The 20079-nt window shown below is 35.5% G+C and overlaps 1 protein-coding gene across 3 annotated transcripts in view; it reads left to right on the top strand.

The window, feature by feature from the left end:
- LOC136803630 (la-related protein 4-like) overlaps positions 1 to 10534 on the top strand; it is a 34507-nt gene extending 23973 nt beyond the window's left edge. For all 3 annotated transcript variants that reach the window (XM_067060360.1, XM_067060361.1, XM_067060359.1), the window contains exons 3-11: positions 2516 to 3026; positions 3292 to 3340; positions 3776 to 3879; positions 5296 to 5748; positions 7487 to 7538; positions 7982 to 8228; positions 8580 to 8925; positions 9150 to 9226; positions 9603 to 10534. In XM_067060360.1, coding sequence (XP_066916461.1) covers positions 2516 to 3026; positions 3292 to 3340; positions 3776 to 3879; positions 5296 to 5748; positions 7487 to 7538; positions 7982 to 8228; positions 8580 to 8925; positions 9150 to 9226; positions 9603 to 10440 — 2677 coding nt within the window. In that variant the 3' untranslated portion in view covers positions 10441 to 10534. The remainder of the gene's footprint in view (positions 1 to 2515; positions 3027 to 3291; positions 3341 to 3775; positions 3880 to 5295; positions 5749 to 7486; positions 7539 to 7981; positions 8229 to 8579; positions 8926 to 9149; positions 9227 to 9602) is intronic.
- Positions 10535 to 20079: the final 9545 nt, after the last annotated feature.

Below are 20079 nucleotides of genomic sequence, written 5' to 3'. Positions count from 1 at the left end.
TGGTTGTGGTTTCTTGTTGTTTTATGAATTTGAGACTTTATGCTCGATTTTACAGACAATGACATTTTTCGTTTTCGAAGAACATATAAAACTGTCGGTGCTTATTTTCAGTGACAGCTATACGAATTCAAGACTCAAGAAAATGTTTTTTTTTGGGGGATTGATTACATACATTGTTTTGTATACGGCATTTTAGCCTGCTAGTCTAAAGTAATTTTTATTTATTTTGTTGAAGGTTATTTTAAAGATGAGCTTTGTAAAAATCATAAAAAATACTTTTATGTCAAATCACAAAATTATCACTCAAGAAACGAATTTGTCTCTTGTTGACTTTTCACTTTTTGAAAAAAAATGAACAAATTTTTCCTTCACTCTCCATCGGCACACTTTACAATAGAATTTCAATTTATATTTTACAAAAGGTGCGCATAAACTGTAAGACGGAGAGTTTGTTTATCTAATCTTACAATAAGAGCCAATCAGAAGATAGAAAAAAAGACAAAATAAAAAAAAAATTCTAAATAATGTTTTGATATTATGTTCTGTGTGTGGTGTGATTTCATATTTTTGATATGAAACGAATTAAGTCAACGACGAATAATTATGCAAATTATGTGAGTTTACGTTATCCCTCGCCGCGAAATTTGAATTGTCGTTGTTGTCAGTTGATAAGCTACCGAGTTTACTGTCCCTAAGCTAGTTATTCAGTCACAACTTAACCATCAGATTTATCCAAGTGACTGAATCAAACTAGCTTAGATTTCTAGGCTACATATTCTAATGAAATTTGCTTTTAATTACAAGAGCAGCATTCGCTCTTTTTTATAAGAACAACTTTAAGAAAGAGAACAAAAGACTAAAAGTTTGTAGACTAAGAATAAGTTAGGAAGCAGTTGAGCTTTCATCAATTACCTAGAAATTATTAAAGCCACTTTAGGCCCAATTTAGGCTCTGAAAAACGAAATTATAAGTACTTTGAGAATTTTTTATGTCTTCAGACTTCGAAATAAAAATAAGAAAAGCCAAGCCTTAGCCGAAGTGTACTGTGACGTATTCTGAATTTAGAATTCTAATTGCTAAATCCAGTGGTCGGGTAGGATCGTTAAACTCTAATTATATCGAGTTAACTTTTGTACTATATTTCCATAACTCGAATCTTCAATTAACAAGTTTTATTATAACCCTTGAACAATTCTCATTATATCGAACAAATTTTCGTTTCCCTAGCGTGGTGGAGTTATAGAGTCTGGAGCTACACGCTTTTTTTTTTATAAGAATGGTGTAAATCCATTTCATCATGGATATTCTTAACTTTTTTGGGAAAATCATCCTAAAATATTCTTACAGTATTCTTATTACTTTGGGGGTAATTGGCAATTTATAATTTAGAATGCTCTAAAAATGACATTCTTTGCTTGAATAGCAAAATTCCATGATGGTGATATTCTTAGGATATTCTTATTTTTTTGGCCGTTTTCATCATGGACATTCTTATAAAGTGTATTCTTATAAAAAAAAAAGCGTGTATCAGTCTTGTCATGAGATACTAAAGCCGACTAAAGCCACGAGGTTTTGATTCAAAGAGAGAGAGAGGGGGAGAAAGAGAAACGTGTTCTGGAAGTATTGTATAGCTGAGGTCTTATAGTGTTATTTTTCAAAATAGTAATCAAACTGTCCCCCTTTTTTATGTAAGACAAAACTGTTGACAAACTTCAAACTGTGTTATGAAATGGACAAAGTAAAAAAAATAATATAACAAATTTGTTATTTTCTGTAACTTGAACTGTGTTTTCTATCGATTTTCGATTTAGTAGTCGTTCGTTGTCACATGGCCTAATGACAGTCAGTTTGTGTAGCATAGAAAACTTACGTTGGTGTAATGAATGGTTTTGGTCCTAATTTTGAGTTCTTTTTTTGACAAACTTTTTTTTCAATGATGAAAACGATCAGAGGAGGCGATTGTTATGATTATTCTAGATAAATTGGGTATTCTTAATTGATCTTAGTGTATGTTGCGGGCAAAAATTGCTTTAAATGTTTATTGTTATGTTTTCATTGGAAAAATGATTAAATTTACAATTAATTTTCACAAGCATACCAGATCCTATTGACATTTTATTATGGAACGCTTGTTTCGTTTTCCTTCTACAAATTTTTACTTTGTTACAATATAAAATCTTGATTAGTGGTACAATGAGTTGATTTGTTGTAATTAGTTCGGTCGTGACATTGAGAAAGATATTATATGGTTTTTTTCTTTAAATACTTTGTATTTGAATCAATGAGATAAGACTTTGTCCGATTGGCAAGATATTTTCACTGATTGGTCTCATTCTTACTGCAGCAGAGGTCACTGAAGTGTAAGACATTCTTTAATGAAAAACGATCGCACGCCTAATTAACTTAACATGGTGATTTGAGTGGTGTGTGTCATATAGCTGAAACAACCAAGATTTATAACATTTATTTCAAGCGTAATGTGATTTTATTATTTCCAATATTTTTGTTATTTCAGCTCAATGACTCCGGTCCTAATCACCAAAAACATAGAAATAGGGAATGAGCGCTGGAAACCCACGGCAACCATAGTCGAAGAAAACATTAATTCGGTCCCGATTCACGACCTACCGCAACCGTACATTGCACCGGACGGTTTATATTACTGGCCGGCCGACATGATCAACGGATTCCCTCCCCAACCTGTGCTGATCGAAAGCCTGCCAAACGGTACGGCAACGGTCATCCAAGCAGACCACGACAGCCAGCAAGCTTTCACTCAACAAAACGCCCTCGTACGCCCTGATATAATAACTCAAGTTTCAGCACCGCCGCCTACACCGCCCATTAACAACGTTGTCATCCCGCCCTCCACTAAAGACTTGACACCAGATGAGCTGAAACGCTCCATACAAAATCAGTTTGAATATTACTTCTCACGGGAGAATTTGGCGAACGATCAATACTTGAACTCACAGATGGACAGCGATCAGTATGTACCGATCTCTACCGTTGCTAAATTCAATCAAGTAGGTCTCTTATTTCACATTTACACATAGGGTTTATGCCGTACATTTTTTTAATTGAGTCAGACGGTCAGACCTTTTTGAAATTATTTCATCCAGCAGCTGTCAAGTCAATAAGCTATTGGACATGAAAATTTACTTCCAGAATAATATCTAAAACAATCATCTTCTGAAATAGTAGCTAAATGATGAAGTTAACAATCTTCTTAAAGGCTTGCGGTGTATGTTATGTCTTGATTCTATAAATCTTCTCTTTATTTTTGTTTAGGTTCGAAAATTAACTTCAGATATTGATCTCATAGTGGACGCACTTCGAGGTATCTATTAGTACTTTTGTCGTGTGCATTTTTAAAGATGATGATTAGTTTATGGATAATACCTTTTGTTTTGATTGTTGCCATAACACAACGTCATCTTTATGGGCTTGGGTGACTAATCAACATGCTGTTTTTGATACAGTGGAATCTTTTTAACTCGAACTTCTATAAGTCTCCTGAACAAGTTTTATGGTACATATAAGCATCTTTATTTCTTATAAACTCTACTCCATATCTCGAACAAAGTTGCGCGTGCTCGAATTATGGAGACTCCACTGTATCATATAAACGTCACTCCCAGTAAAAGTGTTTTTAGTAATTTAAAGAAGAAACTCTTTTCAACTCTACTATTGAAGCTCTACAATTAAAAAAATATTTCTTTAGTCAACGAAAATTCTTGTAGTGATTCAACCATGTCCATTTTCTTTATCTTAGAATCACCATACGTGCAGTTGGACGAAACCGAACAGAAAGTGCGTGCAAACATGAAAAGATGTATTGTCATTTTGAGAGAAATCCCAGAAGTCACACCCATCGAGGTAAGAAAGACCTTCTTTTGATACTGCTTCTCCTTGGCTGGAAACATGTCACTCTCCACTGCCGAAATCTCGAAAAACTCAGCTCCTTGTTACTATTTCCCTCGTCCGTTTAGAAATATGGGGAATGTAAGTCTAGAGTTTTTAACTAGTCCAACCGAATGTCTTCTTAGTACTATTCTACTGTCTCTCAGGCGAAAATAAAAAAAATATATAGTGTTTCCGGAAACTGGCCGGTTGAAAAATGCATTTTTCTGACCCGACCGCAGACTATGGGTTCATCTATATGGTTCATCATAAAGAAAATCAAGTTAACCGTCCAAGCTATCAAACGTTGTTTGGTTAGATATTCCCGCTTGTAAATTAAGTTTTGTTCGCTAGTAGTTGATACATTAGTATTCAGGGCCTACTTCATACTGTTTGTACATAAAATTTATCTTTAAAGTTCTATTTCAATGATCTTGAGTTATCGAAAATAGCAAGAAAAAAAATTTTCCGGCCGGCCGCATGAGAGCTTTCTTGCTTCACCCGCATTCCAGAAACACTGCATTTTTTTATTTTCGCCTCACCGGTCTTTCACTGCATTCCTAGGTTTAATTTAGAGCTTGGAGTTTAAAAGATGCGGTTTCATATAACTGGGTATAGGTTCTCATTTCCTCTAAAAAGTGAGGCCTTCTTTATACAGACATCACTAATGACGATGTTATAAGGATAAACAAACACGGAAATTTTCGAACGGGAAAAAAATTCTTACACAACGCACAGTCTAGGCTCTCTCTTTGTTTTTCTTTTGTTTTCCTTGTAGAGCAGTTCATAATCCTTTGTGTAGACTAACCTCATATTTCTTAATCGGTGACTGTTTTTCTATGCTCTGCTCCTTTTATGGTTCATTTCATGATTGGAATTTTAAATTTTGTGTTTATTTTTCAAATTAAACTTTCATCGTGAATATATCGCAAAGCTATTTGCGAAATTCATTAATGACTTTTGAGGAGAAAAGCACCTAATCATCATTGGGTTACTGCGTAGTAAAGGACCCAAAATAGGTCATGATTTTGTTTCGTTTGAGAGTTAAAAATGTGCAATGAAAAAAAATATTTTGAAAGGTGTAAGAGATAAAGTGGTGATCTTTATTAACTAGATTTTCCTTCCCCATTCATACATATGACAATTTTTTCCTAAAAATAATGTTCCTGTTTTGCAATCGCCCTCCGAATGATTTTTTCGATTTGAGTTTCCGTCCATGATTTATAACTGTACAGCATTTAAATTTTAGATATTATATAAATTATAATTTTCGGAAATATAGTGAGATTCTCCGTATTTTAAGCATCAAATCATGCATAGACAAGGAGTTCGAAACAGGTAATTTTTGGTACAAAATCAAATTACTAAATTCCTTCTTTTCCCTGTATATAGGATGTTAAAGCGTTGTTCGCAAGTCCAAACTGTCCTAAATGGACGAGTTTCGAGTACGCATACAATGACAACTGGTATGTCACCTTTGAATGCGAAGATGACGCAAAGAAAGCTTACAGATATCTCCGCGAAGAAGTCCAATCATTTCAAGGTCGGCCTCTGATGGCTAGAATCAAAGCTAAAACGCTACTCAGCCGGACAGTCTATCTACCAAAGAATGCGGCAAGCGCCACCGGTTCGACCACAACTAACACGTCACCGCCCGCCGATAATGTGACGTCACAATTCTCCACCACCGGTGGTGTTCCGGCGTTCACTGTGAGCCACCCGCAACAAATCTTTTCACCCAATTTTCAACCGTTTTACAACACAGCACCTGTGAACGGGAATCCCGGCATTCTTCCGGCCGGTGCTCAATGGATCAGTACAACCACACGATTCATTCCTCCAGAGGTATTCTTGTATAAAATTTGCTTGTTCTAATTTGATATCTAAGGGAATGAGACTTTCCTTAGACTTTAGAAAATGAATCAGATTGAAAGACTTTCATAAAAGGCTTTCCGAACTGACGGAAACGAGTTGAGGGTATCAGAGGTTTGGATCTGAGATACACCTTAAGTGGTTTAATTTTTTGCGTGGACAAAATTTTGCGAATCGGTTCCTTTTTACCCAATTTCTTTCATTTTGCTAGGGTTTCGGACCAAATTGGCGAGTTCTACTTTAATGGGATAAATTTTTGCAGGAATTAAATTTCGTGGATTTCGCGGACTTGGGTGTCATCCACGAAATTAAGTCTCAATGGAAATTTGGAAAGTCGTTATCCGCTAAATATTTTTGAGGAAAAGCTCGAAAAATGTAAAATAACTATTTTTATAATGTTCACTAGCATCAAAGAGGTGCTGACAATGCGTATTTCGATAACCAAATGCATAAATTGACATAAAAAGGCATAAAACTAAAGTATAGTGCTATCTGCCAAATAAAGTCCCCGCAAGATCTTAAAATTTCGTGGATGAGCTCAACTCCGAAATTTAATCCGCGCGAAAATTTATCCCATTACAGTAGTTTTCGCGAAAATAAATCCACATCAAACTCAACCTACTTAAGGTACCTCATCTCTGTAATAATTTATTCTTTGACACTAATATTTTCATCAATGTTGATGAAGTTTTATAGCCCTTGGAGGACATTCGAATCGACGTTTCTTTTCAGGTTAATGGGGATGCTGCATAGCTAAAATATATTATGAATGAAATTTGTATAACTCACGTGTTGTGTTGTAATTCAGAACTGGACAGTACGCCTACTCCACTACTTTACGAAATGAGCAATTTTTTTCTCTCTTAGTTTTTTTTACCGTATTTGTTTATTTATTTTCGCTGTAATTTGATCTCTTTACTCTCTGTCTGAATCTTTAATTCCTCTTAGCGTTTTCGTGGTTAAACTTGCTTTCATTCTTATTTGACAAACCAACATGCAAAAATCATGTCATTTCTCACATGGCATCTCTGCATTACTCTCGAATACCATGTGGTACTGTCATCATGGGCAGATCTTGTTTCAAAGCTTACCGTGTAAACAGGAGATGCTAGAAAATTACCTCCCATCACTTTTAGATCCTATTTTTTACTTTTGCACGCGAGCTCACGAATAATATAGAGTGTTTCGCGTCGGAACATCCGAATAATATCGAGTGCTTTCCGTCGGAGCATCCGAATACTTTAATGGGATAAACTTTCGCGGATTTCGCGGATTTGGGTGTCATCTGCGAAATTAAGTCCCAATGGAAATTTGGAAGGGCCTCATCCGCGAAATATTTCTAAACAAAAATCAAAGTGTGTCAAATAAATAGTATCTGAATGGTTACCTGCATCAAAGAGGTGCAAATAATGTGTATTTCAACAACCAACATGCATGATTTGATAGTAAAAGTCACAAAATCGTGAAGATGTTGCCACCCGCGAAATTAAGTCCCCGCAAAATTTTTGAATTTCGCGGATACGCTCAACCGCGAAATTTAATCCCCGCGAAAGTTTATCCCATTAAAGTAATATGAAGTGTTTTCCACCGAAGCATTTGAATAGGATCGAGTTTACCACCAACTATGAATCTAGTGGCAAGCACCCAGTTTTACGGGCTGTTTTCAATCAAGATTGCATCGCTAGAAAGTTTCCCTCGTCTTTATTTTCAGATCCGACCGAAAAATAACTACAACAAATACAACAACTACCAAGGGAATAAACGTAAGAAACTTTCTTTCCTCATCCCACCTCATCATTGACCAGGGACCTGTCCCCTTTGAGAATTTTTTCATACCACCACCCCAATTTTTCGAAGTGGTATTTTAGTCCACTAAACGTTTTTGGGATATTGTGATACAGGGACCATCTTATTTTGGTCTTCTCAAAAAATGATAAATATTGCTTATTTTAGTACCAGTGTATTTTTGGCTTGACAACACTTTTTTAGTATTTAGTATGCCATCAAATCAACCCTTCCCCTGTATAGACAAAAACTTATAAGAACCTTTACCTCTAAATTCAAGTCCTTGATAATTTTGGTCGCGTTTGAATCCGTTTTAAACACATAGTTTCAGGCCCCTTAAAAAGCTTTTTTGTCATAATAAAATATCTCACTCAAGTCACCGTTTGTCAGTTATCTATTTCATGTCCTTTTACTTTTACAGAATTGAATGGACAACGCCCTTACTTCCCTGGCTCTAAGCCACGTTTCCGTAACAACTATAACAACCCCAACAAAGTACCGTTCCACGAAAGAAACGGGAACGTTGACTACAATTCTGAAGACCGCCCGTCCAACGTCCCTACTAACAGGCGTAACAACAACCCGAGCGGACATAATCACCAAAACGTACACAATACAAATGTCAATAGTAATTATCGTGGTAGAAATAGTGAAGACCCACGCTTCGTGTAAGCGAATGATTTATTTTACATTTGGCATCAATTCGAGTTTATTACTTACTCCTCAGTTTCTTTATGCTAAGTCTATCTTTCCTAAGCATAACATTTATAAACATATGCAGGCACAATTTTTGGTACCTGAACAACGGCTCTAATGTTCAGGAGCAATAGAATGCTTAACATAATGCGAGCCTAGTATAAGGGAAGACATTTGTTTAAAAAAAAACATGTATTAAAAGTTAAGATCTTTAGACTTTGAGCAATTCCAAATATTACAATGAAGTAAATTATCTTTTACTTGAAAATAATTAACTTTATTTAGAAAAGAAGTTACCACTTTCCTCTTCTATATTTTATTAGACGTCACAGTGGACCGCGCAAAGACTGGAATCGAAACAGTTCTGAAGAAGGACCGCGCTTCCAGCGGCTCCGTGAACGACGCGGCAAAGACGACACAGGAGGGTCTTCGTCGACGTCCTCCACGAAAGACGAGAAAATGTCTTCTCACTCTAAAAACCCTTCTTCGAAACACGATAAAAGTTCCATTTCCTCAAATGAGGGATCTGAAGATTCATCCAATGCTCCTCAAATTAATGGTGATTTGAACTTGGATCTGGCTTTGGATTTCCCAGCTCTACCAAGCCCGAACTCACCAAACGAAACTGGTAGTAATGGATCAGCAAATAGATCTGCTTCCTCTCTCAAGGTTCGATTCTCAGTTTAGAGTTCTCTGTTAATCATTTCAGGCTATCGTACTTATTTTGTTTAATTTGTCTCTGTCTCTCATGGGAGTGAGTCTCTCTTTGGTTAAGTACAAATTTAGATTTCGGAATTTTGAAATTGAAATTCATAGCAACATAAGTTTAAAATAATCGGTAATTTTCCCCATTCTTGGATTTCACTGATTCCAATTATGTATTCTTGTTTTAGGAATTGGCTGCCAATGTTTTGAGTGAAGTCGAATCAAATAAAGAAAAACCAATGACAACATCTCCTGCAGACATGAGGTATTAAACTGGCTTTTTTGTCTATGTGGTTTGGTTGTACATTTAGACATCGAATTAGCGGACACTAAACATACAAAACGTATTGGTAGGTGAGCAACCCACCTCTAAAAAGCGTCGTTTACAACCAATGAATTGAGGCACAAGTTCTTCAAAGAACTTAATTATATAAACTTCACAATCTTATAACTTGACAACCAATGGACCACGTTTAAAAGATTTTACCACAATTTTTCTAATAAAGGTTCCAGCTTAGGGGTTCAAAGTTTTCTTGAGTCACCCGGTATGTATTTGCTCTTTATAGTAAATCAAGGTCTGGAATATACAGATTCAAATCAGGATTGAGAAATTTATCGTATTTCTATTTTCTTTGTTTTAGTGAACTTTTGACGACGGCTGAAGTTTTCGAACCAGCAGCTACCGAACCCGCCCAAACCACTACAACGAACGCCAACGAAAACGCCCCCTTAATCACCACAGTGGTGAGCACAGATAACGGTATACCAAAAATGCTGAGCTATGCACAAATGGCGCAAAAACCGAACAGTAATAAGGAAAATTTTGTAAACGATATCGACACGGCGAAGGACATTTCAGATGCGGTCGCCGCCAGTGACCCTAAAAAATCTTCAAATAATAAGACGGAAAACGGCAAAAACGGACAATCGGCAAATGGAAAACAAAATAGAAAACCTGGAAGTAAGAACTCTCCTAGAAGTCAACGTCGGAAATCCAACGGACAAGACAAATCGGCGGAAGTCGAACAGATGAGCGTTTCTTCGAACTTAACAAATACGGTGATGAAGGAAACTTACGCATCTAAATTTGGTTCGTCCAGTGACTCGTCAAGAACTGGCAACTCTCCGTCAAGACCCAAAACCCAACCAACGACTAACACAAACTCTATAAATAAGCAAAACCCACCATCAACGAATAATAAAAATAATAGCGGCCTACCAGCGCTGCGGCCTTTGATGAGCCAAGTCATCAATCCACCTGTCAGTAAAATGGACGAAATCAACGGACTAGAGTTACAACAACAGCAACCGATTTCGTTCAGTGATACTGTTAAAAAACAATCTTCAATTGAACCTTCCACTCCTACTTCACCGAGGTCAATAGATCTCAACTCTGTGAGTAGTCCTCCATCCTCTAATACTGTTTCTCAACCGCCAGAGACCTCTTCAACGATAGAAGCTCCGAAAGAGAAATCATAGTTGTATAGATGCTGAGTGGTTTTTAGTGTGTTTTTACGTGCAAACGATGTGGATAGGATGGTTTTTCTTTCCGCTAAATGGTTGCTTGAATCATTGGATGGTTTCTATATGGTATTTGATAGGGTGGATGATTTTAAGAAAAAGTAATCAACCAATTCGCAGCAAATGATCGAATCGTCGCTTGATACCCACCATCTTCTTCAGTCTTTGTGTTCCAACACAAAAGATGCTGTAAATTAAAGAATTCGGTACCTGAATACAAAGAGTATCCCCGATTAATCACGCGCGTTCAACGCACTGGCTGGTCTGTAAGAGAGCACTTCAGAAAGTATATTTTTCTATTCGATCTTTTTATTTTTTTTGTTTTTCCTCTCTGGATATAAGAGACGAGCGTGCGAGCGAGTGATCGCGACGGGCAACCGTGATATGAACGTGACCGCGTGGTCGCGAGACATTGAAATAAACTTTCGTGTTGTGTATTTTGAATTTTTGACGCTTTAGTTTTATTGTTTTGATTTTTTTAGTTTTTAGAATTTTTTCTTCTTCAATAATTCTCTACTCTTTTAGCTCCTGACATCACGCTTATATTTATAGCGCCATTTTGTAGGTCATTAGCAGCCCAGGAACATGAATTCATGATATTCATGACGTAATGTTTTATACGGAAATACCCCGGTTTTAGCCAATAGTGGCAAATTTAAAATAGACAAAAGTTGTATGAAATTTGCCGCTATTGGCAAAAACCGGGGTCTTTCTGTAGAAAACATTACGTCATGAATAGGCAAATACACATCCACTAAGATTTATACAAAAACCTAAGACAAATTCTAACAGTAATTTACGAAATGTGCATCTACCGTTATTCTCGTCAGAGTCACTTGTGAGTTGTGGTGATTATCTCTAGCATGCTTACTGGAGAAAAATCGACCATTACGGTGCATTTTCTTGAATTTTTTTTACCATTTTCAAGCAAAATATGGTCAGATTTTCGAAATTTTACACCCTTACAGTGCATCTTTCTCATCTTTGCTGACTTTGACCCTTACAGTCCACTTTGGGAAGCTTGGAAAATATACCTATAAGGGCCGCATGTATGGTAGGTCATTTACCTTGAGTGCCCCGGTCTTTGAGGGTTTTACAACAACCTTTTATAGTCTGACAATATTTTGTTCCCATAATGCAATGATAGAAGTAGTAGTTTTATAGGGGTCCGATGTTTTCTGTCTTGTTTTCTGTTCTGTAGTATATTATATATTGCGAGTTAAGTCAGGCCTCAACTCTTGCGTATTACATTTGCAGGAATAAACTACCGTCACTTTTCGGGTTGAATTAGTTGTGAAAATCTACATTGATTATTGAAAATTTTCACCATTAAATTTTGCAAGATTGTAACTTTAACTGTTTAATTGAACAGAATTTTTTTTCTAAAGTTTTTCTTCTAATTTGTGGATGGAGTTGAGGCTAGGCTTAAAAATTCTTTTTTCTGTAGTTTTCAAACCAAAAAAATCTTTTATTTTATATTTTTTAAAACAAAAAAGTCAACTTTGTTCGACGTAGAGTTCCCAATATTTGTCGTGTTTTTAACGAATCGAGTTTATTTAGAAAGAGAGAAAAAAATCGTTTAAAAAACTAAAAATAGATATATTATATGATATGAAATTTTAGAACTTTTCTTCGGGTTGATGCTTTATCACTTGTGATGAGATAGATTTAAAGGTTCTGTCCTATTCACAAAAAGACTTTTCATATTCGTTACCCTTCATGCTTTAATCGGATTGTCTTCGAAATGCATTTTGGGTATTAAAGTTCAATTAAGTCATTTGGTAGCTCTCAGCATGCATTTGATAAGCTTTAAAACCTGAGCGCGATTTGCGTGGATATCCTGCTATCCCTATAGTGTGTAGAAAGCTAATCTACTTGAGTAGAGAATACTCATGCCAGCAAGCTTTTGTTCGACTGATAACTGTCGAGGATGAATTTCTTTTTTAACTGGCTGAATAAAAGATTTGTAGATTTGCCATTTTTGAGAATGTCTGTTCCTCTTTTCATCCCATAATAATGTTCCCTAAATATGAAAACTCAAATGAAACTCACTCAATTCAAGGCAGGATATTTCGCGGAATCGCAAAAAATATGAAAAATAGAAATTATATTATTTGACATGTGAACACGATTAACGTGTTTTACAATTTAGAAACCCTAAAAAGAACGTTTATAAACTTTATTATTTTACCACGAGTATGTGTACACAGATTTTTACCATCTTAACTTTTTTTTGAAATTAAGTGTGTGGATCAGAGGTCTTTCAGGTTCGGCCAAGTTATAATTTCTATAATTATGAAAGAAAACGATATTCGAATTTGCACAAGTTGTTTTCTTTCACAATGGCAGATCCCCCTTGCAACACCTGTAAGACCTCTTTACGGGAAAGGTTCAAACGCGCGACGGACTCGTATTTGAATTCTTCCCGCAGCTGACACAGTGCTGACACACTGTCGTTTATGATATCTGCCGCTCAGTTGACCTCAAGAAGAATACGCATAATTTAAACGGGCAGGCATCGCCATGACTTTATGTTCATGCTGGAATATTTATGCATGATATTATTTTGAAGGCTATTAAATATGTTATAAACTTGCCAGAGAGTGGGCTGTTTTTGACCCGTTCGTTTCATTTGCTTCAAATATATACAAGGAGAAGTGCTTTTGCATGGTCATAAAACATTGCACACTAAGGCGGTATTTATGTGTGATGCCTGTCCTCGTGCCAGTCTTTGTTGTTTATGCTTCTGAAGTCGACGAGCTTGTAGAAATCATGAAATTAAAAGAAAAGGTGTAGCCTTAAGATTATTTTTTTTATCTTTATCATAACAAGGCTTGTCTAATATTAAAGCCAGTCAGGATGACTCAAATCGTACTGCAAACTTCTTGTACCCAATTTGATAAGTAATTTTTATGATTCTTACATGGCTCGCGAATCTACGACCTGGGTACGATATTATGCTTACTGATTTTCGATCCGAAAGATGAAAGCTACACCGATCTTCTTCTGTGATTTCTGTATGTTCTTTGAGGCTTGGAAACGAGAGTAAATCTTAATTAAAATCAATTAAAATTTACTTACATCCAATGGATATCCAAGAAGAAAGTAGATGAGTTCAAGGCGTGTCTTCAAGAGATCTCTAACTTTTTCGAAATAACTTTTTGAGTCTCGGAAAAGCTATAACTGGTGGACGATAGTTGCATTATCAAGCTTTGGGGTAGTTAAACTTTTCTTGATTTGTGGTCTTGGATATTTTGGATAAGGAAAATTATTTCTCTGTTTCACAAGCATAAAAGACATACATTTACTATATTTGATGACTTTTTCAACTTGTACATAGCCTTCTAACATTTCTTTTTTCAGAAAAAAGTCACTTGTACAGTAATTTCTTGTATGAAATTTTATTCTCCCCCCTTTCCCCTTTTTTTGGTATACTATTTAACTTTTCTTGCCTTTTTTCGGTAACTTTTCTTGTCATAGTGGCACCAGATCTTAGAAAATAAAATGCGATTTTGGCTTTATTCAGTTACCTTTTTTCGAAATAAATCTTAGGTTTCTTGTGGTGTCAGGCGAGACAAATTTAATTTATTGCTCTACGGGAAGACCTTCAGAAAAAAAAACCAATTGGTCGGTTTAAAATCTAGGATCGGAAAAGTAAGATCTAAAAAATTTATGACGTGTGGGTGTTTTGAAGCATTATTAGAGTCTTTATCGATGAACCACTGTCGTGATATCTTAAAATCATCTCAGATCTGGGATGGGTTTACACTTTTTCAATTTGTACCGCCAAAAAAATCTGAAATAAATTCCATCCTTTTTAACCCTATTCATACTAGGCTTTTAGGGGCGGTTCAGAACTAGGGGGGGGGGGCTTTTCCTGTACCACCCCTTAACTTTTGATCTAGTGGGTCTTTTTTGATGAAATTTGGCACACAAGATACTTGTCACGTAAGGTAACTTTTGACAAAATTTTTTTTTGATGACGTCACTCATCATGCCCAAAGTGAGCAAAAACCGAAAATTTCCTTTGTTCTTATAAATAGCTTTTGTATTCTAACAAAGGCTTTAGAAAAAAGTTGTCTGAGTTTAAAATGCTTATTTTATCCTAAATATTCATTAAACTACGGTTTAAATGATATATTTGACATCAAAAATAAATTTGTATTAGAAAAGTGTCAATTTTTGTGACACCTTACTGTCAGAAATGTCATCATGCTCAAGGTGTGAAAATATTTAGGTGTCAAATTTTTTTTTATTTTGAAGCTAAATAAAAGTTGGGAATTTACAGAAAATTTCACGGCAAAAGCTCTATTATTTCATGAACTATTACCAATAGTTTGACCTCCGAACAGAAAGAGCCCCCCCCCTAGTACGAATAGGGTTAACTGAACTTTGCAAAAATTATTTTGCGATTTCTCGATTTTGGAAGAAACAGGATTGGTCGGGTACGAAAAAACTTCGAACAGTTTGATGTCTAGAGGCTGATAGTGATAGACTAGCAAGCGTCTATCTTTCTTTTGGACACAGGAACGCGGTAATAGTGCTTATAATAAAGAGTTCTTATAAAAAATAGCAATTGCTGCGGGAGAGTGGTTTGGAAAGAAGTATTCAGTGAACATATAGAAAAATAGATCCTATTGCAAGTTTAATCTGCAGCGAAATACAACGACCCACGTCTTACTAGTCTGAAGAAATAGCTTTAAATTCGTTTCATTATCATATCATAGGCCCATCATACTTCTGTGTGAGCCATCAAGTTAAAACCTACTTTTCGAAAAGCTTTGAAATAAACTTTACTTAAAAAGCGATTTTAAAGATTTTGTCTCCCTAACCAAATGTTGAAATACAAATATCGAATATTTTGAAATTATGAATTAAGCTGGCCGCGCTCATTAAAACTGTTCAACAAAACCCTCCCGAATTGTGCGTCAACTTAGTTAGTGGCTATACCACATTTCTCCTGCCTTATGGGTGCCAAGTGGGCACTCATCTAAAAATCATCACTCTCTCAATGAAAACGAAAGTCAGAAAATCGGTTTGTGAAATCTATCTAGAACGTAGAAGATATCATCGTAGGGTTACTTGGCTAGTATTTATTAAAGCAGGGAGAGATCGACCTCGTTCCCTGCGTATTATCAGCCTTTTGATGCTTACTGATAGTGCTAGATAACATTCTCCGGCGTCCATAAGTAACATAATTAAAGCCTGGGACACGAGGTTGGAAATCTGGATCGCTGATGATGATTACCCACGTAGGATCCTTTTGTTTTCGCTGGATATTGCGTGCGCTGAAGAGAATCGTAACCTTCCAGCAGACCGTAGTCATGTCGTGGTGATATGTCTTACTTAATCCAAGGACACTTGTATAGCGTAGCGTGTCCTTGCTTAATCACACTATAGTGTAGTCCATATATGTGGAATCATGGTCCGCACATAGAAGCCTTATTTCTTGACTTACTTTTTTTTTTATTATTATTATTATTAGAGGTTATCCTCATTTTATTTTTCATTTTTTCGTTCGAGCATTTTCGGAACGTAATATTAGAGAAATTAAATACAAGTCGGTATTGAAAAATATAAAATATACTATATACCGAAGCCCCCCGGCCCGGGAGGGTACTAGGGTTGGTGAATGAGGGGTATGTGCGGACGGGACCTCCGAAAACCGACCCTTAGAGAGACCAAATTTTAGTGAAAAAGTGACCCTTAGAGAGACTTTTTCGAAAAATTTTCTCTGATTTTCAAAAATTTCCCTACACCCTTAGTGAGACTTTTTTGTAATTTTTTCTCTCAAAATCAAATTTTTTTTCTAAAAATCGTGATTTTTCCCACCCTTGGAGCAGAGAGACTACTTTGAAATTTCCTGATTTTTTTTAACCCTTAGAGAGACTTTGAAAGGTGAAAAACCCGACCCTTACCGTCCGCACATACCCAGCACCTATTTTTGCCTAAGTAAAATCATATATTTACGCTGTGCCGACGAATCGAGATTCTATTCATCGCGCAATCAGCGAAGACAAAAGTAACCATGACGACCATCCAAGATCTTGGATGAGCGTCATAGTCGATATTTTTATTCCCGTCGTTGAAAACACAACTTACAAAAAGTCATCAATGCTTTGTAAAAAGAGTCAGTGATAGAGAATCATAACATAAAGTCTGTCTATTATTTCGATTCAATTAAAGTGACATTTCCATAATTAAAAGTTTAGTAATTACTGTTATACATTTGGGGATCATGTAAAAGATTTCTTTCGAAATAAACTCATTTCAACTACACTTGGAGTAGACTAGTAAACTAGTCGTTGAAAACAGACCCATTATACAAAAAATCAAGCTCCAAATAGAAGATGCGTCTCTTTTCTGAATTTCAACGACTAGAAGCTACTTCCCTCAAAAAACGTTGTTTAATTTTACAACTTTTTTTAGGTTTTTGAGAATCCATCCAACTTTTTTGACTAAATAATATTTCATAGTAACATTGAACATGGGAACATATAATATAAATAAATGAGCATTTCTAAAAACGCAATAAACAGAAAGAAAAATAAGTGCAATCCCGCACGGGTCAGACATACAGAAATCTGTATGTCTCTCCTTACGATTTTAGGTGAAGAAAAAAAGGCGTTGGAAGTAGCTTCTAGTCAGTTATTTTCCTTTTCTCTCACGCGCGCTGAATATTTAATTAGTGTTTACATTATTTGATTGACAGTTTTATTGCCCCCGCAAGGAGCGCAGCGACTGAGGAGGCATTCATAGCTTCACGCAATATATTGGACAAGAATCTCGATTTTTTGCGAATTGTTTTTGTTTTTGTGTTTGCGTCGTAATCGGCTTTCCGGCCAATTAAGTGTTCCGCAAAAATATGGCGGTAAATTATACAGCGGTAAATGTTATACATATTTTCATGTTACGTTATATGCTATTATCATTACTGCGTATTACATTTTATTAGTTTTGATTTAGCATTGAAAAGCTGAAGCGAGTGTTATAAATGCATAAAAAGTATAGTGATTACACCATAACACGAATTACAATATTACTTCTGCAAATCAAAACAAACAAAATGGCAGACTGGTTATGATGATAGAAAAAAGTGTTTTGTATGTCAAATTTTGTTTCTTGTCTTTGAAACTGAATACTAAATACTGTAATTTAGTCAGAAGTTCATTTCAGCAAAGATTTCAATTCTTTTTCTGGAATCTTTAAAGAAGTTTGCTCAAGTTTTCAAATGTACATTTGATATTTTTGTTCAAACTGTAATTCATCTTTGTCTGTTAATGTCTGTTATTATATTAATAACTAGCTTTATTGTTTATAGAGCTTCTTGAGCTTTAAAGACCATCATATGGTCGTAACTCGAGAAAGTCCTTCTTAACTTGGTAAAACAAGATACCGGCAAAGTACAAAAAAGTTGAATGTACACATAAGTAAGGTTTAATCCAAAAGTGGTTGAATGTGTTGAATGTCAATCAATGTTTTTTTTTGGTCTTCAAAATAGATTTACCTCACTTAGAGTGTCGGAGTGTTTTCACTGTTTGTTCAGTGTGGTAAATCTATTTTAAAAACCTGAAAAAGGTTTGTTTACATTCGTTTAACTTTGCATGCGCACGTTCAACTTATTCATGCAGTTGTGATAGCCTAAATAACTCACTCTCCAGGAGTTTGGTGAAATAGCTCCAATTCTAGCTTTCCAAGTTAAGGTATTTAACGGTGGTTAGACTAGGCACACAGACAGTCATACAGGAACACACCATAAAGTGAGAGTATATAGCTAAAAACTCAAAAAGTCTAGTTTCCTGAAGGCCCGTCTCTTCATTGTCTGCGCTGCAATCATATCTTAATGGCTTCAATCCTTTCACCTTGGAGAAAAGATTGCGTCATGAAAAAGTACTATGCACTTGAAAAAAAATTAGGCACATTTCAACTTTTCGACTGTACGTCTGAATGGACCACAATGACATTCCTTTATTTTTCTTTTGACTGCAATCACAGCGTACGCAAGTGGAGCCCGGGCCTTAACTAGGATTGGTCTATTTCAGATGGCGCAGAACTTTTTGATAAATTTGGAATTTTATTCGCAGTATCATCTTATCATCTTACTATTGTTTATTAGGCAAAGTAATAATAGAGAATTGTTGAAATATTTAGCAGCCAATGAAAAATAAACAAGCTATTTCTGATTGGTTACCTTGTTGATTTATTCACTGCTATATATTTTGCCTACAATCTAAGATGTCTACAGCATTATCGGAAAAGGTCTATTTAGTGAATGCAAATCATGACATATACTGTTGTAAGAAAAAATAAACAAACAAGGAGATGTGAAAGTCAGTAAGATAATGATACCATGATTTTCAAAATATGTTTTTGAGAAGCTTTTCCAGCTTTTCCTTGAATTTTATTAAATTGTCAAGCTGCATGAATTCTTCAACTATTTTGTTAATGGAATATGATTTTTTTTTCAATCAATCAATAAATAGTTAAATCAATCAATTATTCCTGATGATTTTTTATGCTTTAATTTTTAAAGCATTAAAACCTTTATAAGTGCATGCCATGACCTTTCTGTAGGGGCATTTAGTGAAAGCTATGACTAGTTATAAGGTTATAAGTAATAACCGACTAGTTTACTAGTCTACACTTGGAGGTTTCTGGGGAATTCGTAAATAGTAAACTGCATACTGATACAGTCTGCTAGACATTAATATGGTAATATTTGCTCTTCATCTTTGATTTTTTCTACAGTGATTAGATTGACACATGCGCGATAAAATTTCTATTATTTGTCTTCAGAGGTTACTATTTTCTTTGAAAACTTAACCTCTGATACTCAGGGTACTATCCTGGCTGATCCGAAATATGGGATCTATCAATAGAAGAATAGCTACTGTAAAGCTGTTTTTTTTCTCAAGTGCAGTCAGTTGCTGAAGTTCTGCTGTGAAGCTAGTGCTAGACAAAAATATTTAGCTGGATATTTTGTTGTGGATTTGAGAATAAATTAAGGCAAAGACTTTGAGAAAGTCTAAATCTTTAGGGAGGGTGAATACTTCTAATGACACCCATAGCCCTGATGCAAATGTTTCACTCGATCCAAATACTCAAAATTTGCTTTGGACCTGGAGGAGTTGGAGAGGAAATGTTTTAGATTCGATTCCAAACTTATTACACTTGACACTACACTGACTACAGTACAGTTTGCGATAAAGAAGTTAGAATATTTACTTCCAGTAATAGTGATCCATTCTTGGCTTGTTTGCTGTGTGTGTCAGGAACGATGAAGTCTTGCAAAAAAGGGTAAGTCGTTTAATATTTTAGAATTACAGTTGGCATGAATGAATGAATAAAATCGCCCAGCTTTTTTTATCACAAATGGAATGAAACTTTTCTCCGTTTGAAGAATTTCTATGGGCCCTATTCCTAGGGAATAAAACACTCAATTTGTGTGCTATAATAGGGTATTTTCTTTTCTGAAGTTATAAAAAACTACCAGAGAGTTTGTTTTGCGATAGTTGTTTCAATTTGACTCATCTATTAAGACAAGGTGAAGCGTGACGCTGCAGATCAAATCTGTGTTTTGACTGAACTCACCAACCT

The sequence above is a fragment of the Clytia hemisphaerica genome, unplaced genomic scaffold (genome assembly GCF_902728285.1).
Source record: "Clytia hemisphaerica strain Z4C2 unplaced genomic scaffold, Clytia hemisphaerica genome assembly, whole genome shotgun sequence".
In the NCBI taxonomy this organism is placed as follows: domain Eukaryota; kingdom Metazoa; phylum Cnidaria; class Hydrozoa; order Leptothecata; family Clytiidae; genus Clytia; species Clytia hemisphaerica.
This window is presented reverse-complemented; position numbering and strand designations above follow the sequence as displayed.